The 26,762-nt window shown below is 33.7% G+C and overlaps 1 protein-coding gene across 1 annotated transcript in view; it reads right to left on the bottom strand.

Moving 5' to 3' along the window:
- Positions 1-1,841, bottom strand: part of MS3_00006418 (uncharacterized protein) — a 42,267-nt gene extending 40,426 nt beyond the window's left edge. Inside the window, exon 1 of the mRNA XM_051214557.1 lies at positions 1,685-1,841. Within this exon, the coding sequence (XP_051067744.1) occupies positions 1,685-1,783 (99 nt within the window). The 5' untranslated portion in view covers positions 1,784-1,841. The remainder of the gene's footprint in view (positions 1-1,684) is intronic.
- Between the last annotated feature and the right edge of the window lie 24,921 nt (positions 1,842-26,762).

Here is a 26,762-nt window from a genome sequence, read left to right as displayed (position 1 = left end):
TCACAAGAACGAAACTTTCACATCTTTTAAACCACATAAAAACGAAGTGTAACAGTTTGGCATTAGCGTACGCAATAGTCAGATAGAGAAAATCTGACATGACTTGCATGAAGAGGCAAAAATAGTTGTCCATGTCTACACCAAATATTCAAGTTTAAATGGATAGATCAAAAAAGGGTGGTCCATAAACGGAAAAATTGAGAAATGAGTGAACCAATGTTTCTATTTACATATTAGACAGTCCTATGAAAATAAAGATGCTACAAGTATTCAGAGTTTGACGACAACTTAACCCGTAACACCTTTTATAACCGGAACAAACCAACCTATTAAGATCAAAAGACGTGTGAAGTTTGCTTCATCGTAACGTCAGAAATCTCTCTCAGAAAAGTAACTCGTGAAGTTGGAGTGAAAAAATTAATAATGATATTACGAATGATAACTTCCAAAGGTACGAGTATTTTACAACATTTTGGCAAGCACATGCTATTTTCCAGGATTGAAGTTACTACTCAAGTTACATAAGAGTGATTTCTATAAGATTATTTCTTTCCTTTTAATTTTTTCATGAATTGCTTCACCTGAAATTATAATATCTATAGAAAGATTTTCAGCTATGTTATGAGTTACAAAACATTCAGATCTTAATCTAACATTCTCCACTTAAGAAAAATCTATTCATGGCTGACCATATAATGCATGGATTCAATATATTATTTGAGGACATTAGTAAGACCAAGGACTCTGAATGGTGTGATTTAGTATAATCATCAAAGTCACTGGATACTTTCCCGAAATTCCAAGTGGTTTAAAATTGAAAATTTTGTTCCACTTTTGATTGTAAATCAATTTTACTGTTTAGTTCGAGCGCATTATGAACACTTGCTGAGTTGTGAATCAACATCTATTCTGTTTCTGTTTTAGAATCTCACATATGCATCTGATTACCCTCCCAATAACAACATACAAGCTCGGCGAAAAACCGTAGTGATTGAAAGTTAACAATAGTAATAGGAGGAACTGATTTTTGACTGAAAGAGGAGCCCAGATAAGCAAAGGACTACCGTCAGATAGTTTAACGAACGACAAGACGGAACTTAGAATTAGATGCCATGAGTGGACCTATGATCCATTAACCTTAAAAATTATTTGTGATAGAATTTTGGTGACAAATAAACGTTATCACGCCCAAATCTAAAGCTAAAAAATATTTTCAGTAGTTAAATTACTTAAAACCTTGACTGCTTTGATATTGGGTGTGTTTTACATGTGTATCACTGCAATACATGAACACATTGTGTGGTCCTGAGCAAATGTCTTGATGATAGTGGAACTTCAGCAGGTTTTAAATTACATTTTCAGTCACATACCAGAGATCTTTATGTTCAGTAGGCTGAAATGACAAGCTGAAGTTTAAATGGCACTAGACCAAGAAGGTGCAACTTATAAAACGAATACAGCGTACGGTTTCATACATCTTAGAGTCTTTATATGACACTAATTAACAATAAAAACTACCTTCAAAACAAATTTGGTGTGTTTAAACTAAGGGTTATAGTGAGTCAATCGTTTAGATAACCTGAGAAAGCCACGCGAGGAAAAGTCTGTTTTGTAAAAATAACATTGAAGACGTTCTTATGTTCAAGTCATTATATTGCATAAATAATTATTGATATAAACTCACAGATAAACAGAATTTTTCAGTACCACCATCCAAAAAAATAACATGCACATCCACTAATGAATTTTGGGTATTTTCTTTACTTTTTTCGTGGTCCTGCATAATATCTGAAGTCTAACTCCAACTCATTGTCGAATTAACTGTTTGACCGACATTTGTCATTCCGCTTTAAATAGTTGATGAAGTTGATATATTTAAACCAATAAATGCTTCATACTATCAGTTGAGATAAGAAGTAATATAAGTTCTGAAAAACTTCGATTCACCTTATTTTCAAACGTTCTACAATTGTATAAGAGATAAGTAAGTTTACTTTTCGTAGATTGAAGGTTCATTATGAGGAATCCACTTTGTAATCGAAGATTATATCTCGAAATCATTAACATTAGGGTTCACACTTCCCTAAAGTTTAGCAGGTCAGGTTTCTAAAGAATCTATATTCTATGAATTGTACTTTCTCTTCATATTTTAAGAATTTTAGCACGAGTGTCTATAGCTTGAACACATCAGCTGTTTTTATTGTCGAGATAGCAAAAACCTAGTATGAACGGGTATTCTTGCGTGCAGACGCTGAATTGGGGGTAAAGAACTTAACTGTATTTCCATTCATATATCATGAGAGAACATATCGAAACTCAAGCATTAAATATGACACAAGTATTGGGATTTTGACAACACTTCGATTTTGCTATGATTAACTCATTTTTAAGTAATTATCATGCTGTAGTTTGGTAGTTGTTATCATAACTTTTAACCTTTTTGTTAATTCTGTTGTTGTATTCAATGTGTTATAACACTAGCGACAGCCTATTGTGGGATAGAACAAACCAACTTCCAGCTGAAGAGAAAATTATGAAATGACGTTTGAAGTGGGTAGGACATGCATTACAAAAATTCCCAAACTACATACGAGGCAAGAGCTAAATTGGAATCTTGAAGGAAAATGTAAAAGAGGGAGACTAATGTACACACTGCATAGAGAATTCGGAGCATACATGAAAAGGGTAAATAGAAACTGAAAGAATTTAAGAGGGTTGCCCGGGATAGAGTTGGATAGAGAATGCTGATGAGCGTCTTGTGCTCCTCAACGAGGAGAAACAGGCGTTAATAAGTAAGTAGAGGATAAAATCACGATTACTTGGGATATGTGGTTCAACGTGTCTTTGTGATAATTGGAAGTAATTGAATTAGGGTGCTTTTAAACGCAACTCAATTTTGTAAATGTGGCATTCAGCTTAGCAACCAATCAGAGTGAGGCGGGAATTATTATATCCGCCATCTTTGTAAGCAACGGCGGTCGGCTTTCTTTGTTCTGTGCTTTTTTAAGCTATTTCTACTGTGTAGCTATGCAATTTAATGTTTCAGTGTGCTAAAATGCCGCAGTTAGTGTAATGTTCTATATGTTGGTGTGAAATTTACTTCGAATCAGCATTGTTTTTTTGGGTTTTTTCTGCTTCTAATCAAGTCAATGTATTTCTTCAGTCAAGCTGGCTAGTCATATGTTTTAAAATGGTAATCGGTTTTGCATTGCCTTGTTTTCTAGATATCCAAAGCCGAAGTTCGTTTTTTTGCTAAAATAATTGTTGCTGCAGCCTGTGACTAACTGTCCGCATGTTCGTTCCTAACTGTCCTTTATTATGTTATCGGCAAAATGAAAGAAAATAACCTCCGGTTATTAATTTTCTTCGGTATTATGGACAACACTATCCCGCCAACGAGTCAAACTAATACTGATTGCCCAGCAGTAGCTGATATCAGTATTGTTTTTGAAAAGACCCAGACTTCCGACAACCATAGATGAAGTCACAGATACTATCAATCTATTGCAGAGGGTTTGTTATAAAAAATATGTCATATAGCAGTAATAGAGGGGTTGTACTCGTTACGTAGTGCGTTAAAGCAAGCTTAACATTGAAAAGTCGGAAATCTGCTATCAGTGTGTAGTGTATATTTGCTGTTTTGGCCATAAAAAGAACTCGAAGGGTCATGATCAGGGAGTAAAAAGGTAAATAACTGTTATTAAGCTGTTTTATAGATCGTATTTCACCACTCTCAAATCTGTGTTTTTTTACGGTATGACGTCAGCCGGTACCTAATATGTTCACCCTTACGATGAAAAGTACGTGCAAATATTTCACCTTCATATTCGAATTATTTTTGGACAACTGTCTTCCAGTTCGAGTGCTTCGTACTCCCTGGTTGACTAGATTCCTACATTATTCATAGTTCCAGTATAATTTTCTCACGCAGTAAGTTCAAAGTAGACACTAGTATTTCTAAATAAGCCTGTTAAGCTAATATCCGTATTCTCTATTTCAGTTAATCGATGAAGACATGTACCACGTGGATCTGCTGCATACTGCCATTTTACTCCAAATCTAACTGCTATATCTTACTTCTGAAAAATAAAATTGCTATATGCAGCAAATACAGACTTGTATGTTCATGGCTTCATGAGATTTTTAGCACGATTGTAGTAATATTCTCACTAAAGAGCTAAGTGAGTTCGTAGACCAATGTAAGGTACCATACAGGGTGCCTTTGAGTTACTCTTGTTCCATTAGTGTCGACAGAGACATTACTTACTTATCATATGACATTTGAATAAGAAGCTATGAGATTAGACGCAAGGACGGTTAGGATGTGTAACGCGTGTCCATCCATCAGCTGCCGTGGCAACTCATGGTGACGAGAATAAGTTGTGAGAGGACCCGAGTCTGTAGGTTTCCCAAGAAAATGACGTAGATATGCACCAAATCACCTTATGAAGAGCGCCTCCAATCACTTAACTTCTACCCATAAGAGTATAGACGTCTTAGAGGTGACCCCCCGTTACTGGACACGGAAGCCTGTTAAGCGAAAGCTTCTTCTATTCCATCCACAAGTTCCTTGCAACGATTAAGTAGATAAAACAAAGTAGCATTAGATTCAAAGATTTATTCAAGAACTTTCGTTAAGAATCGAATATAAAACAAAGGTTTAAACCAAGTTCCCGTTTAAAAGTTGTATTGGTAATGTCATGCTGCAGTTTTTGTTGTCTTTTTCCAAACGAAAGGGTAAAAGAAGTAAGTCAAAAAAATACTGAAAGTGGTTGTGAGACTAAAATAGACGTCCAGCATCCTTTTTATAATCTGCTGTTAGTTGGATCTCCCATAAACAGCTCCATACGGTCATAGTTCTAAGGGCGAAACAGTTTTTTGGATCCGTGAAGGCTCACTCCAGTTGCATTCTAAATGAAAAAAATAGTGATGAATTTAGTCAGAAATGTGGATTAGATAAGTAACCAAATTACATGTTTTTTAGCAAAGAATTTATGCAGTTGTGATTTACCTTGAGTTCATGAATATTAGATAAGGTCAGCTACTATTACTTGTGCAAAGCATAACATGGGCTTAGTACCGTATTGCAATGCTTTTATTATTTTGCCCCCATTTAAGTATTCCCATGCATCTGCGTCTAGTTTAACAGGATGACATACAAGCAGCTTTAGTGTCTGGTGAGCTAAGAGTCCCAGTTGTCCAAAAGATTCCTAACATTTGTCCACAGCCAGCTGCATTTAATTGAGACACAGAACACTCATCTTCCAAAACTGTATACTGCTGTTTTGCGGGCAAATAAAAGGTCAGACGCTTAGTTATCCTGCTACCGATGTTATTGCTGGGGAAATTGTTTGGTGACAGTGATCATGAAATATGGTCAGTGATAGATGTACAGTCTAGAACTAAACAACAAACATACTTATCACTGTCTTATAATGTATGACAGCAACAGCATCAAAGGCACGTTTTTTCCTATTTTTAATCAGACTGATTTGAATCAGTATACTCCCCAGAAACGGGCAGCTCGACTTACTAAATTGATCTGTTTCGTTACAGGTATAGTATATCGTATAGTATATCGTAAAACGAAAGATCAAGATAATATAAAATGCCAAGTAGTGCCTTACGTGCAGTGGTCGTTTAAATGTTCTGGAAATCTTACTCTTCTTCCAGAACGCGCCGTCTTAAGTTTATCTTCTGATACTATTCAAGTATCATCGTGTGTGTTGCCTGTCGGTTGGGGTATTATAAGCGTAGGAGTCGTGTTGTGCGATTGTACAAGAGGATAATCGACGTAGATAGGATTTCCTTCTAAATACGCTGCTTTTAAGCGATCGATGCTGATGCTATCGTTTGTTCCGTTCTTATCGACTATATAGTACTTAGATTCACGTTGAAGAACTTTGAAAGGTCCCTCGTATGCTGATTCGAATGGTCGTCGATGCGAGTCTCGACGGACGAAAACGTGTGTACTATATCGTAGGTCAGGTTGAACAAAAACATCGGTTGATTGCGGTCGAGTGGAAGCAGGTTTAACTGAACGCATTGCGTTTGTAAGCCTGTTCGTGTAGGAGGTTAGATCCATGTTCATTGAAGAGGATGAAGGATCCACGAATTCTCCTGGAAGCCGAAGTGTCGTTCATAAAGGCCCTACCAAATCCAGATGAACATGGTCGAAACGAACATCGGGAGTTTTAAATGAGCCTTGTGTCTGATAACCTTAGATTTTCGGCAGCTTACATAGGAGCGTGCCCACCCCCTCACTCATGCCAGGCCAGCAAAACCGTTCTGCTATAAGCTTGATAGTTGCACGAACAACTGGATGAGAAAGTTGGTGCAATGTATTGAAGACGTTGGGTCGATAATGTTTCGGCACGATTAGTCGATCCCTACCTGTAGATGTGTCAAACAATAAGGTTTCCTTACCTGTTCCCATCTGTTTGATGCGTAGTTTAAGGGTTGTAGACGATAACTCGTGCTGAAGATCACTGTCTTCTTTTTGAAGCTCGGCGAGTTTAAGAAGGTCGATTCCTTGGAAACTGTTCAAGGAAGTTATGCGAGATGAGGCGTCTGCAACTACATTGATTGCTCCAGAAATATGTTGAATGTCTGAAGTAAACTGTGAAATGTAGTCCAGTTGTCGAGACTCACGGGGAGAGTACTTGTCAGAAGGAGGGCTTAGAGAGAAGGTAAGTGGTTTATGGTCAGTGAAAAGAGTGAGTTCACGACCTTCGATGTAGTATTGAAAATGTCGTGCAGCACAATACATAGCTAGGAGTTCCCTACCGAATGTGCTGTACCTCGATTCGGTGTCTAGCAACCGTCTAGAGAAAAATGCCAATGATTGTCAGGAGTTGTTAACCCATTGCTGTAAGACTCCTGCGATTGCTGAGTCGGATGCGTCTACTGCGATGCTAATGGGCGCTTGGGTGTCCTGATGTGCAAGCATTGTTGCTTTGGCGATGAGTTCCTTAATTGTGGAGAATGCTTTTCGTGCGGTGTCGTCCAAATTAATGGATTTCGCATTTCCATGAAGCTGGTCAGTTAGCGGTTTCATAAGTGACGCGCATTTGGGTATGAAACGTCTATAGAAACTTACCAGGCCGTCAAACGTTCGTAGTTGCTTGACGGTGGTCGGTTCTGGGTAATCTAGAATGGCCGCTACTTTGATCCTAAGTGGTCGAATGCCTTGAGCATCTATAATGTGTCCTAGGAAGTCTAATGAGTCAACTATGATTCGGCATTTCTGAACGTTTACAGTAATGCCATGTTTTTGTAGTCGTTCGAAAACAAGATCCAGATGCTTGAGATGTGATTCTCTGTCCGGACTTGAGATAAGGCAGTCGTCAACATACGCATGTACAAAGTTGAAACCTCGAAAAACGTCGTCTATGAATCTTTGGAATGTTTGAGCAGCGTTTCTTAGACCGAAAGGCATTCGCAAAAATTCATAGAGTCCAAAGGGAGTTATGATGGCGGTTTTCGGTATGTCGTTTGTGGCCATAGGGGTTCGGTTATACGCTTTAACCAAGTGGATTTTCGAAAAGACAGTTGTACCTTTCAAGGTAGCTGTCAAATCGTGAATGTGAGGCAAAGGGTAACGATCGGGAATGGTTTTCGCGTTCAATCGCCGATAGTCACCAGTTGGACGCCAATCGTTGCTGTCCGTTTTAGGGACCATGTGCAACGGAGATGCATATGGGCTATTTGACGGCCGTATGATTCCTAAGTCTATCATATGGTCGAACTCGTTTTTCGCCAACCTTAGCTTTTCGGGAGCTAGTCGTCGTGCTTTAGAAAATACAGGTGGTCCTGTAGTCATGATGTGATGTGTAACGTTGCTGGTTACACATGGTAATCTCGGTTGAGTTTGTTGTATCCCAGGATACTTATCGAGAAGTGGCTGACAAAGTGGGTCTATCATATGCTTAATTGCGACTGGGGATAATTTGCAACCAGTAAAAGAAGTTACGCAGACGGATAAATTAGTGTTTCCGTCTACTAGCCTCCGTTTGCGCGTGTCGATGATCAGATTGTGGTGTTGTAGAAGTTCCATACCAATGATTGGCATAGAAACATCAGCAACAACGAGGATCCAGTGAATGGGTTTGCGTAAACCCACGTTAAGGTAAACGTACCTTTTGCTATACGTAGCGATAGGTTTTCCGTTTGCCGCCTGTAAGTTTAGGGTCGATTCGTGAAGTCGGTCGTTAGGATTTGCTGGGAGAACGCTAACTTGTGCGCCAGTGTCGACGAGGTAGCGAACTTTCGTTGTCACATCTGTGACGTACAACAGACAACTATGTTCGCCGGCTACGGTTGCCGTTAACGCGTGCCGGCTTGGAAGTTTCCCGAGTTGTTTTTCGAGTCACTCGGTTTCGTGTTGGGAAAATTGCAGGGTTTTCTGCAATTTCTGGAATACTTTCTATACTGCTTATGATACCAGCACCAGTCGGGGTTATCCGTCTCTCGTGATCGAGAGACAGATCGCTTACGCGAAGTGATTCTACGTGGGGTGTGTGATCGCTTACGGTCGTTACGAAAATTAATATAACGCGTAAGTGTATGACATAACTCGGTTATGTCATTCTGAGTCGTGTGAGGCTTTTCTTTGACTGAAAATACCGCGGTAGTAGAAGATTTCGTAGTTTCTAAGATACGATCGGCAGATGCAGCCAGCTCGTCTGAGGCGTTGTTCTGAAACGAGACCAGAACCGCTTGCACCTGTTGGGGAGGCTTAGACAAGAAGAGGTGTTTGAATAGACCTTCGTCGAAAGTTCTTGTGCCTATTACCTCTCTCATCCTTTGCAACAAGTCCGTCGCGGAGCCGTGTTGCAGGTCTATGTTATTAAAAAGTTGATCTAACCTTTGTCGATCGGTTAGGTCTCCGCGTTTAAGTATAGAACGCTTTAACGTTTCGTACGGTTCAGAAACATCACTAGTAAACATACTATGTGTTACGTACCTGTTGAATTCCTGCGGTAGTGCCTTGACTACTGCGAGGAATTGTGCACGTGTGTCGATCACGCCGTGCTCGGAGAAGTCGGCTTCTGCGTAGCAAAACCAGGCTTCGATATTGTCGGGCCAGAAAGGCATCAGCTGAAACGAGGTTGGGGACATAGTCTTAATCTTAAATACCTTGGGGGTCTGTTCAGTCATAGGGAAAATTAAGTACGAGAATACACGAGTGAAAAATATATAGATATTCAAAAACGCGGGAAAAAATATCACAATGTATAAAAAAAACTAAAATAAAGCAATGACATATAGAATCCCAAAATGGAACAGACTCACAGTTTACGATTTGGTGTACCAGATCACGTCGGGCTCACCAATGAAGATGGCACAGCTATTCAGTGTTTGACAACGCTTTTACCAGTAACACCTTTTAAAATAACTCTTACCCACCAAGAGACGTCAAAAGGCAGAGTCGAGGAGGTCAGAAGTTGTATTTGGCGATTGCCAATATATCATAATTTTCTGATCTAGTCTGGCTAGCGATTGCAGTATATGTTGAGCACAGCGGATGCATGACCGAGCGCCTTCAACTAGGTGAGTCCATTAAAACATGTGGTCAGCATCCAATGTCGAAAACTTACAGAGCTATTTATTTTGGGGAATTATTTACCGCTACACAGGCTTCACGCACTATACTTAAGTATACCATAATTCTTTCAACTAAACTGAATTATACGATAACCAAGTATACTAAACTAAACAAGTGTCATAGTTATTGTTTCATTTACACAGACATGTTGCTCAAAGTAGTTAAATGGACATAATTAGGCCGATAAAACCAAAACACGAAATATAGGCCAGTTGAACTTACCTAACAGAAGACAAAGGATATTTATATATTGCTTTCTGACTGAAGACAACAGTCAGTTGTTCATAGAAACATAGTTTACAGTAGAACAAACCTTTCTTCAGTAACATTATGCACTGACGGTCTATCTGGAAACAATCAATTATGTGATTACACTCACTATGACTTGAGATAACATCCCACAGTGCAGTGAACGTACAGTTTAACGCAGTCAGACGTGGCGAATAAAAATTAAAAACAGCAAAATTAACTACATAATCTAGTTATTTAATTAAAAATACATTATGAAATGATAAAATCTGTGGTTACTTGAACGCACAGATAACCTTGAGCGATACATTAAGTTTTCATGGTTGCGTTGCGGATAAATTCACCCTTTGAATTATCTTACGAACTAGAAATTACAGCAATAAGGCAATTTAGATAGAACATAGCTAGATGAGCGCAAACAAACGTATTGTATATGAAATTCGAAAGCACGCAGTCACCAAGTAAAAGAACTGATCAGTTCATACAAACACCACAGTCCTACAGGCTTTCAATGAGTTGTGAGTGGCATCGAAATTCAGCATTCGAAATTTGTAAATTCCACATAGTCTAGAAGTAGATCCTTGAGAGTTACATAAGGAAGTGGAATAGGCTGTTCTGGTGAAGCCAAAGTTTTTAATAAGCTGTATGCTTCTTCTCCGATGAATGTAAAGAAAATGAACCACAATATTAACATCCTCATGATCTTCCTTAGTCTTAGTTAAAACTTCGAACCTTTCCGTATAATCTTCAATGGCATCGAAATCTGAGTACATATCAAGCCGTACCGTCACAGGCACCATCGCGACGCCCATATGACAATTAAGGGTAATTGAATTATTGTACGAATTAGGAATTTTTGAAAATAACAAATCAAGCCACAAAGATTAAGATGAGCACAAACGAATTGAATCTGTTTCTAACTAAAAATGAATATGCTTACAGAAACAAAGATTTCAAAGACAAATGCACAAGCTCGACACAAATAATGATATCATATTATGAAAATCCTTTAGGCTAAAAACCAACTATGTAACATATTCACGCAAACCCTTTTTTAATCAGCAAACATTGACAAATTTAAATCCTTAATCAAGTAATCGATGCTGACTGACATCAGATAGTTTTATTGCCATTATGTTTTGCGTGAGAGGCTATTTTACCTTAAAAAAAAGTCGCCTAATATACCTGTATAATTTTGAATTGATTTGTGCATATTCATTATCTTTGTAATCGATGGACAATGACGAATGAATGATGCAAGAACAAGAATAAAAATGTCCATGAAGATATATTTTAGCAATGGAACTAACTGTCATATACAGTTTAAATAAACAAACAAAACATATCATCGAAGTCATTAACTGATAAAAGTTAGACCACCACTGAAAACCTGGAAGCACTGAACGGTAAGTTCTTTATGGTTGAGGACTCTTTAAACCACCTCAAACTATATTAGACGAGTGTGTACCATTATCAAGGTTCTTGATAATTTCACATATATTGGGAATCAGGTAGGTTGTTGAATAAAAATAAAATATATTTGTAATATCCCAATGAGTAAAAAAAACGTTTCCTGGCGTTTTATGACTCAATGTAAGCCACTTTTTCAGAGAATAAATAACCAAATAAACCTAACCCAATTTTAAATAGTACAAAGGAACAAAGCAAGAATATTAGATGCGATCAATTAGAAACAGGTCTGATCAGGTCGATGTCATGTCTTTTCGGTCAAGACAATTTATGTATGTTAAGGGATTAAAAATGTGACATTTGTGGTGAGAAAGGATAGAGTTTAGTTTGTATGTACGATAATAGTACGAAATAAAGATAGAGTAGATAGTTCAGGTCGGATGTATAGTAAGGCTTTTTTCTATTGAGGGCAGTAGGATTAAGCATTATATGGAAAGCTTCAGCTACTTGCCTTTCTTCGTAGTTGGAAAGCCCTTTTTGTATCATTTTGATGTTTTGATATCAATATAATGGTTGCTGAAAATGGAGTGTACTGCTATAGCCAATTTAATTTGAAGTCTTTCCAGTTCTACGGGATTATTAGGTGGTTTATTTGTGTACCTAAGATGTTCATTGACTGGAGTCGAGAATTTGCGAAACGGTACTTTAATATAGAAGACATCACAATCGACAAATCCTGATTTGCAAACACGATTCTGTGTTGACATGACATGTTTTTCTTTTAAGCGAAATAAAGTATTCCGAAGAGTGTTTGTTGTTCTGTAATGTAGATCACCAACGTAGATGATTTATGTCGAAATGATTGGAGGTCTACTGGAGTTAGGCGTGAATGGTGTGACAAACTAGCTAGCGTCGAAGTCACAGCTCGTGGTCAGCACCTTACGTGAACTACCCTATTGACGTATCAAGGTACCATAGATGCTTTGAAAACTGTACAACACAGAGGACGTTATTACAGAAATATATTAGTAAGAGTACGTACAACGGACAGAGTGCCACCACCACCGCATGGGCCAGTTCATGTTGTGCAACTGATTGATGCAAGACTGTTTACCTTGACGAGGATCAGTAAACTGTTCGATACTCAGTGATACAAGTGCCATATGATTCGGCTGGAGCACAGTGACATTTCACTAGCCCTACAGAGTGAATATACTAAACCAATTAAGATTATTTTTGATTCTTGAATTAATTGAGAATATCTTCATGAACTTATTGTGTGCGAATGAAGTGGTAAGTCACATAAATAACTTATATCTACTTTCAGGTAACGAAATGAATACTCCTCAGAGTGGCCTCTAAAATACTGCAATGGAATAATTCATGATATTACGATAAGACCTCAGATCAGATTCATGAGAAGAGTCATATTGTGCTTAACTTATTGAATAACATTTACGGCAGAACAAGCCCTCTTGTTTACGTAACATAAAAATAATTTCATTCTGTTGCAAACGTCTGTTTCATCAAGCAAATTTTTATTTAACATGATACATACACATTAAAAGGACAGATAACTTTGTCTTGAAGATGCCACAGGTATTCGGAGTTTGACAACGCTTTAACGAGTAACACCTAATATAAATCGTACCCACCAAGTGAAATCAAAAGACAGAAGCGAGGAGGTTCGAAGATGTATTTGATAAGCTATCAGTATATCGAGGACCGTCTGATCTAATCTGGCTAGCGATCACAGGGGATGTTGAGCACGGTGTTCCCACTCGTGATCTGGTGCGGATGCATGGCCGAGCGCCTTCAGCTAGGTGAGTCCATTAAAACTAATGTGGTCAGCATCCAATGTCGAAGACTTACAGCGCTGTTTATTTTGGGGATTTGTTTACCGCTACAGTCTCATTAAGTTGTTATTTGAAGGTTCGTCAAAAGTAAATTTTAAGAAAATGAATTAGAATATAGTGGTTTCCTATTTCGCGTTAAGTCTACTTGTAGATTCTCTCCATCGCTTAACAATTATACTCCCAACCACTTTGTCAAGTAAAATGTGTATAAATGAAAAGTAGGAAATGTAGTGACATACAAAGTTTGTCATTTTTCGTTTATTTTTCGCTGTTTGTTTCTCAATGTTGTACTTCACATAAGATGATTTAGTAGAGTATACTAATAGGATTATGTGCTCACTAGAGACTAGCTTCAAGATGGTATTCTTAGAGTTCAAGTGAGAAGTCATGACTGGTGGAGTTAAACCATATAGGGTGTAAGACAGTTTTCCACTGCATGTTTGTTGTATTGGGGTACACATATGGGGAATTCATTTATTGCCAAGGTTCACTTAGCTGTCGAATTTCATAACTAAGCATCTAAACTCATTCCTCATGGGAAGAATTTTTACATATTCATTGTCAAGCCTTTTTAATCTGATCTTTGGAGAAAGATTGTTTCATTTTGACTTCTCCATTTAAGTACACTTGGTTACATTTTGATATTCATGAATGTCAAATCATTTATGATGTACATATTTTCCGTAAATAAAAGACCCTTCAATAGTCTTAATAAAATGCATTTTTTTAAGTTTGAAACTGAAGAGATTTTCCAATAAAAGCTTTAGAGACTAACCGGTTACCATTTATTTTCATTATTTATTCATTTAACCATTGAGATAAACTTTGGTGATTAATATGCATAATATCCAGTCGCAGTGAATCACTTAAATGAAGTTCGAACAATTTTGATCACTGATATATTCGTACTGCTATTTAGGTCATCTAGATACGGTGAATTACCTTTGTTTATCAGAGTATATTGCTGATAACTACTAATGATGACTGCATTCATATATCGTATTCTTTCACTTTGATATTTATGACTTTATTATTGAAGCAAGGTGGCAATTGACTCCGAATAAGTAGAGCCCTCTATAATTGTACAGTATTTTCGCAATCTGAATTCTATGTTAACTTTTTTGAAATAATGTTCTCTCCAATATATATATATATATATATATATATATATATATATATATATATCATAATCACAAAGTTTAGACATTATTATTCATATTCATTTAAGGTAGTAGTGATCTTTAGGTTGGTAAGCTGTTTAGATAGTTATCCATTTACAAGAGTATAATAATGGCCAATGGATTTTCAGCTAAAAATTAACCTTGATATAAGTAAATTCAAAAAAGAACAAACACATTATTTCCTTTCAAAATGAAGACTACAAAGAGTAAATAATAATATGTGAAGTTAAAACAGCTAAAAGAAAACACAGTTTAAATTTGATAGGGACTGAAAAAGTGAGTCACAGGCAACAAAAGGCTTTAGAGACTTCAAATATTGATGGATCATACCAGTCCATTGGTACATGTGCTATTAGAATGTAAACATTATGTGCTAGGATCGAAAATTTACTAAAGTAATACACATTGACTTATGTGATTAAATTTTGTGACATAGTCAACGAAATAGTGACCAACAAAAGAAGATGACTAGTAACTAGTGATTTGAAGTTTCAGCAGCCTTGAAAGAAAACTTCACATTAATATAATTTAACATTTTCTACAGAATGAAATTGATTTAGGAAGAAAATTCATGAAAAGAACAACATTTTAAAGATTTATATTCCAGAATTTTTTTCTTATTATCAACCTAGAACTATATTTTACGTTTATAATTCTCATTTATTTCATCATTTAAGTCTAACTGATTTTGATTTTATACTTGTATTAAGTATTCGCCCTATTACTATTCTAGTATATTCTACTTATTTGGTACCCTTCTGTTTCTGTATTAAAACCAATAAATAAGCTACCTGTACAATGATAACAACTTCACATATAATTTGACTTGTAATACCAAACATTTTTGCATTCGAAAAATACAATTTTGTTGTTTTTATAAATGTCACGAAATTCTTAGTAATCATTCTTGACAATTATATCCTGAAGGAAATATTAAACTGATGAGAAATAATCAATTTTATAGGTGATCCATTTCTCACAGTACAATGGGTATATATAAATATATATTACAATGACTGAATTTTAATCCTTAGAATATAGTCGTTTCCGTTAAAATAAAACAGTAATAAACGGTTAATCACAAACAGTTTAATCTAAAAAAGTTTTATTTATTTATTTACTCATACAATCATTTATCATCTATACTTTTGTTTGTATTACAACTCAATTGTATATAATACAAAAAAACCTTCTAGAAATGATACTAAGTCCTTTATTGAGACTATAAGTGAAATATTCATACAATATATTGTTTATTTGTGTATGGACTAAAGTAGTATAATTGAATTAATGAAAGACAAAAAAAATACTACTCCATGTGAACCAGTTTTTGCAAAACTACTATTTTAAACGGTCTAAATAAGTTCATTTTGAGAGAATTGTATATATAAGAATCAAATAGTGAACTTAGAATTAGTCACCGTCGTCACAATTTACATATTTAATATTAAAAAAAGAACAAACAAACAGATGGTTAAATCGGTACTTTAAAAAGTGCATTACTAGTCTAGAGCTTATAATCTCTTTAGTTGTTGAGTTCATGTAAAATACCGATGAAGTAAAAGATTAAAAAAATGTGGCGAGACTATAATATATGAACCGACTAATCAGATTTACGATAATAGGTCTCGGAGTTAGGTGCAAAATTCATTCAGCCATTTGACTAAATACATTCTTGGCATTATAGCTGATGTTAGTTCGTAATAAAAACCCTTAATCTAATTTCTAACCCTAACCAATCAACTGTGAATCGTAATCTTTATTCTTCAAACTTTAAACTCCTCATTTAGCCTTAGTATGTGGGTAGACACTCTCAAGGTCACTTTGGGGTCGCTCAAAGGTCGTCCATAAATTATAGTCTTACCAAAAATATATATTGGATGGTGAATGATGAACTGAATGACAACAGTAAAGCATTTCATCATATATATATATATATATATATATATATATATATATATATATATATATATATATATTGAAACTTCAACGACGCTAAATGATAAGGCAAAAAGACATGATGTCGTTGAACTGACGATAAGTACGAGAATTCAGATTTCCCAATAGAAGAGAGTAAGGAAAAAAGAACATTAAAAATAAATTCCATCTCTCAAAATCCGTCTGTAATATAAGTTATAGGTTTGAATGCTGATCACATCTTTGATTATTTTTTAGTTTTAATGCTTTATTCGTTACATGCTCTTATTGTAATTGTAATTTTTTAACATTCAAGAAATAACGTTAAGGAAAAAATGACTAGAAACAAAACTGATAGTTATATCGAACCATTATCCCTGAATTGCCATTTTTATCGAATAAAGCGCAACTAACCCAAACAGTCTGGATACCTAGAGTTTTAAAGTCATATATCTGACGATTTCATATGCTCATCAGTTATTTAGACCTGTACAACAAAATGTAGTTGTATCGTAATCTACAAAGAACTTATTCAACATGATTGATATTGATCAACTTGAACTCAAATAAAATATATTTAATAGTGTTTTTATTGAAATCTATTCGGAATTATATGTTATGTACATTCATGAATGTCTACCTTCACTTTAGATAGATTCTCATAAAGATCTACGTAATTCTGGAATGAAGTTCAGATTACTTTTTACTAAAGTCATGAATTAGGAGGTCTCATTATTTCCTACACCTTTGGTCATCAAATAATAAACGATAGAGTAATTTATGAATCAAACAATTGACTCGTATAAATTATTATTGAAAGCATATTTTAGCGTATATCCTTGATATCCAAAAAGCTTTAAAACGAATCTATCTAAAATAGTTTTGTCAAATTAAATATTGGACAGACTTGTGATGTTCATGATTGTGAAATTTGTTTATCCTAGAAAGTATCATATAATTTTAAGGCGCTGATTTAATTAACAAGGATCATATAAAAATCTTTACACAAGTTTAGTAAAAATAAGACATTCGAATCTAAAAAGATTTTCAGATAGAACATCCGTTCATTTTGTTACATAACTGGACATAATCGTTATACACTTATTGTAAACAAGTGACTTTCTAATGCTTCAATATGAACTGATAAATTAAAAGCAGATTACTACATTGTTAAAACGGTTGGATTTCCACGTTTACACGTATGGGACGTAAATTTACCTTAGAAGAATATTTACACTAGATTCCCTCCCAGTGTCTATTCTACAGAACTTCAACACAACTCAGATCAAGAACACGTGATTAGTCTGAGTAGAACGTAAATATATTTCCACACCAAAACCCGACACAATCCAACCACAATGAACAATCGATAATTATAATTTTAAGGATAGGGGAATATATCAATCATCTGACTATCTACATGTCTGACTAAGCAGACAACCAATCATTACCATTCTCGCTCATACATCATACATTCTCAACCAAGTTACACGTACAAACTTTATTTTGCAAAGTGGTAATTGTTTCTATCATAAAAAATATTTTATTTTAGAGTGGTAAGCAACTTTTTGTATGAAATTCTTTAAAATTCACACTTATCTAACATTCATAAATTTTGTCTTTTGACATTAACTCTCTGATATTGTAATAAACTTCATTTTATCATAGGATTATTAATATTTTCTACCCAACTGGTAATTGATAAATATTAGAGTTTTTACAATTAATATCTAGATTATGTATAGTAGGAAACAATTTTAAAGAAAAAAATGAAACAACATTCTAGTGGAGTTTTATTTTCAGTAGTATATTCATGAATATCATCTCAGAATAGAAACTATTTTGAAAACCTACAACCCTCTTTTTTCTTCACATATATATATTGAATGAGTATTACTTGTTGGTTATTATACATTAAGCAACAAGTGTTCTGTTGGATATTAAATGAAAATTCATTATTTAAATGTGTTTTATCATAATTTCGTTTATTATTTTATGTTACATGTTAACAATGATCATCAACAACAACAAAAATTGTATTTAAGAATATACGTAAAAAAAGATAATGAAGGAGTTCAAAATTTCGGAAAAACATTTATCTAAAAAAGTTTGGATAAATTGTGTAATATGCTAAAACGAGGTTAGGCGTTCATTTAGAAGCGTTATGACGCCTCATGTTTAAAGTCGAGTTCCTTCGGAAATCACAAGGCTGATGCCCTTCTAACAACCAGAGCACACAATAATTTATGTACGTCATAACAAGGTTATTTTACCATAATTATTAGCTCAGTTAAAAGACATCAGAATGTAAATAATTTAAGTGAATAGGTTAAAACTGACAGAAAAATATATTGAAAGGAAAAAAATTGGTAAAACAAAGATGATGGGAAAAACACTTTGTTGAAAGTTACTAAAATAAATAAATAATACTCCATAGAATTTATTATACATGATAAAAATTGCTATTATAAATAAATAAGAATTTCGAATTCCATTCATATATGACTACCCAAAGAAATTATATCATCAGATGTTATGGACATTATTAACATGTATGCATCGCTTCCTGTTATTGAATGCATCAATGTTTTACAGAATTACTGTATGTTAACTAATTCGGCAAAGCAAGAGCAGCATATCTACAACTGAAGGACATCTGGAACTCAAATCAACTGTCAACCAACGCCAAAGTCAGGATTTTTAATACAAATATCGAGACAGTTCTACTATATGGGACGGAAACCTGGAAATCTACGAAAACCATCATCCAGAAGATATAAGTGTTTATTAACAGTTGTCTACGCAAAATACTTCGGATCCATTGGTCGGAAACGTTTAGCAACAACCTACTGTGAGAGAGAACAAATCAAATCCCAGTGGAGGAAGAAGTCAGGAAGAAGCGCTGGAAGTGGATAGGACATACATTAAGGAAAGCACTCAATTGCGTCACAAGACAAGCCCTCACATGTAATCCTCAAGGCCGAAGGAAGAGAGGAAGATCAAAGAACGCATTACACCGAGAAATGGAGACAGACATGAGAAGAATGAACAACAATTGAATCGAACTAGAAAGGAAAGCCCAGGACAGAGTGAGATGGAGAATGCTAGTCGGCGCCCTATGCTCCATTGGGAGTAACAGGCGTAAGTAAGTAAACAACTAGTTGAATGGAGTTAAAATTCATTTTTACAATAAATCAAGGTTGGCAACAATAAACAAATAAAATCAGTTTTCAATATTCTAAGTTTAAGATAGTGATTGACAATAGAATAACATAATTTCTTTTAACTCTTTGTTGTAAACATATGTTTATACCAAGTTATAACTAGAAAACATGATTTATAGGACAATAATTTGTGATTTTTAATTTCGAAGTTAATGATTTTGTAAAAATATTGTTTTAAAGTCATTATGAAACAATGGTATTTTTGAAGGACTTATACAATTAAGTAGTATTTTCCAAGGAAGTTTATAATGTAGTAACTGTAATTAAGTAGTTTAAAGAAATGTTTTGCACTAACTAAATGATAATTTTTAATGATACTCTAAAATAACTAAAAGGATAGCATACGTGATCAAAAGCGTATTAAATAACATGCGGGGAGGTAAATCATATAAATGATATGGGATTACTATTTCACTATGTCACTGATTTCACTTTCGGAATGTTGCGACATCTGTATACATATAATGTCCCAATTTTTATATCTTTCCCTAGGTTATAACTGTTTCAGTATCTAACAATAATGTTGTGTATTGATCATAAGCTTACTTATAGAACTTTAATCAAAATGGCAGACCTTCGTGAAACAGTGTTGTGAGAACGGCTCACGCGGAAGCTGGAAGAAGTTCAGAAAGAGCCGAAGATATTCCGTCCAATCATCTTTAGGAAGAATATTCCAGAATATATACATGTAGCTTTCCTATTGTACAAATACTAAAACCCCCCGTATTCTGATTGGATGATTATAATGATGAGTTCGTTTTTATCAAAAAACTATAAATACCTGATAATTTTGTGCCATATTTAACACTTTTTAGAATATCATTCCTTTCATTCGTCTTCTGTCTTCTCATTTACGACTTGGAGGGTTCTAGCGCTCGAGTGCTCAAGTTCTACGCGGCATATTAAAACTCTAAGCTCTGGATAGGATTTCTAGTTAATTTGTGCACATTTACCACTATACGAGTGTGAATTATTTCTATCCGCATTCAGTCACCAAATATACTTGTCTGTTGTAAACGAACATTGACAGCCATTCTTGACTTTTGCTTTCCTTATTAAATACTGGAATATTTATGAAACAATCTTTATCACAAGTTACGTGAAGTTTCTACGATGTATTTAAACAAATATATTTCTCCGATATTGCACGACCATATTCCACTGTCTTCGGTGGTTAACTGCTTCATAACCAATATGGATTAACTCCACTGGTCGCGGCTTCTCACTAGAACCCCGTCTTGTGCATGTAGGTTTTTACCAGTGGTCGAACATTGATCGAACCATGTATATCACATAAAAAGAAGTGTGTTCAGATATAGTTTTGATTTTCTTAGTGTTAAATAAATTTTAATCGACAATCTTCGTGTTTTTACTTGTGTTGTTTGATTCACTGTTTTACCGTTGAAGTACCAAGATTTTGTCACAGATAAAACATGTATTATTTGATCAATTTGAATGTTACGTACAGTTCACTGGTTTATTTATCAACCAGATTATCGTATTTTTATCATTTGAAGTTAGATGAAATAAATTAAGAAAATTAATTTGAGTTCGATGAGAGAATATTTGAACAATGGTTATTTTGTATTTCCTTATGAAATACTGATATTTTTTCGCATCATCGTGAAATTTTAAATTAAAACGGAGGATTGCAGAGATCGTAGTAATTTTCAATAGTTGACTTCATAAGTCATTTTAAGCCAGACCACCATTGAAAATCAGGAAGCACTTGACGGCTTAGTCGTCTAGAGGTTAAGCGTTTGTTCGTGAGATCGAAATTACTAGGTTTGGTTACCACATGCGGGATCGTGGATGATCACTGCTATGGAGTCGTATACTAGGACGAAACGGCCGTCCAGTGCTTCTAGGTTTTCAATGGCGGTCTAACCCTAATCGATTCATAGATTTGACTATAAAAAATTTTTAATTAACTACCTGACCTGATAATGGATCATAATGGTAAATGATTAAATCTCTATATTACACAAAATAACAATCATAATTATTAATAAGTATTGTATAGAATATCAAATTTATTATTTACTATATCTTTGTAGATACAATGTAGATGAAACATGTTTACTCTTGAAAATGTATGTCAAAATTACATGATTATCAAATCTTAAATAAAATAATGATTTAACAATAAGTTACATGGAAATAACAGCTGTTGTATTTCATTTTATTCATACATATACATATACAATTGATCTGTATTCTATACAAACACAATGAATAAGTCTATAAAGATATGGAAACAATCAGTATTATAGTGAAAGCAATACAAATATAATATAATGAAACAATTGTAAAATACAAATATCTTTTCTGTAAAATAAATCTTAATAAAACTACTTATTTAAAACATGGTAGAATGAAATAAGCGTCGTTGGAATAAAATTTTACAATGAGCTAGATTATATTGACTTGATTTTTGATGTTTTATGATTGTTTGTATCATGATGAATGATGCTACTGGATAATAAATTAAAAATAAAGTTAAAAGTATGTATTTTGTTTCAATTATGTTTGACTATCATAATTGTTACGTCAGTATATGTTGATGTAGGACAATAGGAAGTTGGTTTTCGTATGATTTTTACGGTTATATATATAGTGATAAACAGGATTCAAAACTAACATTATCGTATTATAAGATATAAACATTTCTTCTATAAATGAAAGTATACAGTTGAATTGTTGTAACATTAATATAGAGAAGAGGATGAAGAGTTCATTAAATTGTTTAGCTTACCGGAAAATTGATGTTTCAAATATATATATATATATATATATATATATATATATATATATATATATAACTTAGCTAAAAAGATGAAAACCGTACAATAATGAGGTGACATAAACATAATTATTTAGAAAAGTCACGAAAGATCACACAAAATCTTTCTTAGTATCTCGTAGCTGTAAAATCAATGGAAGAGATAATCTAAAAAATCACTACGTATTATCATTAATAAAGTACTCGTTGATGGAGATAACAAATACAGATATTGGAGTATATAAAACTTTGAGTTTCTAGTCATGTAATTGCTCTCTTTTATTTTCACAAACTTCTTTACAGAAATCTGACATGGATTTATGGTTGGAATAATATGAAAATAACAACAAGGAATATGTTCATAAACAATAATGTTCGGACATTTTTTCTTGATGTTATATGATAGGAATCGACCATTAATCCTAAAGAACACTTGAATAAACCTTTGAAAATATATAATTCGTAAGTAAAAAAACAGAAAAGGTTTTACCTATCGTAAAGTTCATAAAGTATTAGAAGTTGTTTTTTTAATTTTGTACAAAATCCTCAGTGATTGCTGGACTCTTTATGAACGCGGAGTTTTTATAATAAATATTTCGTCATATCTTCAACATTTCTGATTATGCGTAATTCATCATTCACATAACATTGTGGTCTGAAGCAAGTTTCACAAAAGTTTATGCTTTGTTCTTTAGGAGTCAACGAATTATCAGCATGAAGTATGGTGACAAACTACGTCGGACGTTTGATCAAAAGAACACTGAGAAGTAAAGTAGCATCAACTGAGACTAAATATCCGAGACTAAAGAAATCAGAGGTTTAAAATGAAGGAATATCGATTAGAAAGAAAACTTATTCTTTTTAACGATAGTATTCGCGCCTGCTATTTATGAGTTTTTGAAACATATTACAAAATATTTAGGTGTTGTATAAGGTAGTATTCCACTAATTGTGACTGCCATAACCTTGATTGGTACAGCATTCAATTCTACCATGATTATATAACGTGAAGTTGACATCTTAAATGGCGTCCGAGTAGCTGGAGTATCTGTTATTTTTCTCTAAATTTGTATTGCTGAAGTAATTTTCATCTCCATGATTTAAAAAAACATGGATTTTAATTACGTATATTGTGTCATTACTTAGATACATTCTCTGTAATATTCAATTAGAAGCAAAATACTCTATTTTCATTTGAACAGTTTTTCATTTATCATATACAAATATTTCCTACAAGTTTTCAAATTTATAAGCTTTAGAAAAGCAAGAATATCAACTAAAGGAGATTAAGACGAAGTCGTAGACTTTCTAGAAACTGGAACTAAGAAGTTGATATGGTTTTGTTAGTACAGTCTTCCACAATTTACCTGATAGCCGACATGATGTTATCATTTTAAAATCGTGCTAAATAATCAATACGTAAACTACTTTGAACTTGATGAATCTTACTGAAGCCATCTCTAATAAAAAGTTCAAATCAGCTTTATGTACTCAAAAAGATACAATTATCAATCTTGAAGTGTGCTAAAACTTCAATGTCTAGTAATTTGTTGTCAGACAGTTCATTTTTTGCAACTAGAAAATCAGTTTCTTTATTTTTCTTGCGTTTAATCTGAGTTATATTTCTTTTAATCTTATAAACAATAGTTTTACTATTACTACATACTTTTATTAAACTGTTCTCATGACCTTTTAAAAGTTTTTAGCATTTTTACATTATATTAACTTGGAAATATTCAACCACATAAAGATCCCCTAAAGATATTCTGTACTAATCTCCATTGATGAAAGTTTTTCTTATATGGTGGTACGAAGTTTGTATGTCGTTTTTAATGATTGATATTATTATCCTTTTTTTCTAAGTTTTCATCAGCTCAAGCGAATACCTTCTGATGGACCAAAAATTATATTAACTCAGAAATGATATGTTATAATATATCAATTATAAGCTATAAACACAAATAAAAGTTAAGGGACGTTACTTAAATCGGTAGGCTTGTGCGTATTCGAGTTGTATTAACTGGAGGACCGTCCATATAGTTAAGTTTATTTGGAGAGTAAATTGTATGAAAAATAAGTCAACGGGTCAGATAAAAATAGGCGATATATAAAAAGAATAAACTCAGGGCTCCACAACGTGAAGTATATTTAAATTCATCTCAATTCGTTACAACAGTTGTTATTACTTAAGTTAAGCATACAAAATGTTTTAAAATTTTTTAGACATCAGTCAATAGAAAAGATAAATCAGAAGTGTTCACTCTATGCTATTATTTAATTTATACAAAACGTTGCAATGAACCAAAACATTTTAGTGATTTAATGAAGAAAATGAATGAAAGAACCATTGTTACTTAAATTTTATTGTCATTAGTGATCATACATTGATGCATTATCAGTCCTTTATACTAAAAGCAGGAATAGGGTTAGTTTCGTTAGAGCCTAATAAGCGAATTTGATTGGAGTTACTCTGAATTTATGAAGTAGTATTAATTCATATGCGTTAATGCAAAACCTCAACTAATTGTAAATCAATACGAAATGTTTTAAGGGAATTAATATAATCTTAGGCCGAATCTCTTGAAAATTTTGTTTTCAAGATACATACCGTCACTATTGTTCAACAATTCCATTTACTTTGTGACATAAAGTAATGCTTGACACAATGGTTGAAAGTAGCTAATAAAGCTTGTTACGAGAAATCGAAAAGCATTATTCAATTGACAGTAAGTGTTTTGAAATCTATCGAGTGAATTCTTTTTGCATTTGGAAATTGTAGTTTGGATATGCTTTTTCGTGTTGGTGTAATCTTCAGTCTAGAAAAATAAATGAACTCTCTCATTAAATATGTATTATAGAGACCATAAGAATTTGGTAATATTCATAATATTCATATCAAACGTAGAATATAATAATTGAAAATGACTATGTTTTCTCGAGACTTATTTTGACTCAAGTCAATTACATTGAAAAAATATGCTTAGTTTCATGAAAATCTCTTGTACAGAAAAGGTACTCACAGTAATTTACTACATTGTGCAACGATAAATCGTCTCAAGAATATTGTAATTCACAATTATTGAATGATGGATATATTTAAGTTTTCACTATAAGAATGAATAAACAATACTGCCTATTAAGCACAGATGGATAGTAACTAGGAGTGGAATACAGGACGCGCGTTTCTTCCTAATTGGACTCGTCAGCTGGATGTACCTGCATATTAGGGTTGATGTTCACTCAAACCTGTTACCGTTCGCTAAGTGGATAACGCGATGGCATTTGTAGCGAATGATACAGGGTTCAAGTCCCAGAGTGAACGTCAACTCTGAGATGCACGTACACCAAGCTGACGAGTCCCAAACAGGACGGAACGCACGTCCTGTATTCGACTGCCAGCCATTATCCATCTTTGCTTATAAAGTTTGTGACTTAAGGCAATATCGAGGCAGCACACATAAAATGCAAATATGTCATAAAGAGACTGATGAATTGCACTCTTAAACATCAGTGGGAAGATTCAAGTAAACAATATCAAGTGAAATCAATACTGCCTATTACTTGGAAATTATTTAAATAAATTTAGTATTTAAGAGATAATGTCTATGTGAATAAAAAAATAATCGGGAACAACAAGAAATCAGAATAATAGTAACATACTTATTTAATATTGTGATAAAGTGATTTTGTAGTGAATGAGAGCGGAGGTGGGGGCAATAAAATATATTTGAACAGAAAATTACTGAACGTCTTAGTAAAATCTCAGAACCATACAGTAAATATGTCATTTGCAAAATATCAGCCAATCATCTCAGACTTCATTGTCCCTTCGATTCCGCACTAATCATTCTCTTTTCTTCGATCTTCTTAACCTTATGCCTCTAGGTATTTCACTTTCGATTGATGATACATATTAATTACATCTATCGAAATCAGTAGCACGCACCACAATTTATAATGAAAAATGATGACATTAATAATACTTTTTAATTACTGAAGATTTTTGTACGACACATAAAAATTATAGATTTAATAGTAGTGTTTTATTGGTAAAAACAGATTTATAATAACTTTTAAATTTTCAGATCAAATGACTTCTAAGTTGAAGATGATTATAAGTTAGTTGAATTAAGATGGTGCTCAGAAATCATAAGTAATATTGAATAAATAACTATTTTTTTCACTACTAACAAACTGTAAACACCCAATCTCACTTAGGCGATTTTTGTACTAAAGAACAAATCAAGTACCAGTGTTTTACAAATACGATGGATAGATGCTCTTTGGACACAAATATTGATAAAAAAGTTCTTTTTAAATACAGTCAATTCATCAGAAAGCGTTTTATAACATCGTAATTTTTCAGTCATGGTGATTTTTAACTAATTTCCAAGGATTGTTTTTCCAGTGTAAAAATATTTTTGGAAAGGTTGAAACTAATCTAAAGACTTACTACGATCGTTATGAATATTTTAATTTCCAAATACATATTCATCTTATATTTATTTCAGTCATTGCTCCTGGTTACTCATGAAA

Source organism: Schistosoma haematobium, chromosome 2 (genome assembly GCF_000699445.3).
Source record: "Schistosoma haematobium chromosome 2, whole genome shotgun sequence".
Taxonomy (NCBI): domain Eukaryota; kingdom Metazoa; phylum Platyhelminthes; class Trematoda; order Strigeidida; family Schistosomatidae; genus Schistosoma; species Schistosoma haematobium.
This window is presented reverse-complemented; position numbering and strand designations above follow the sequence as displayed.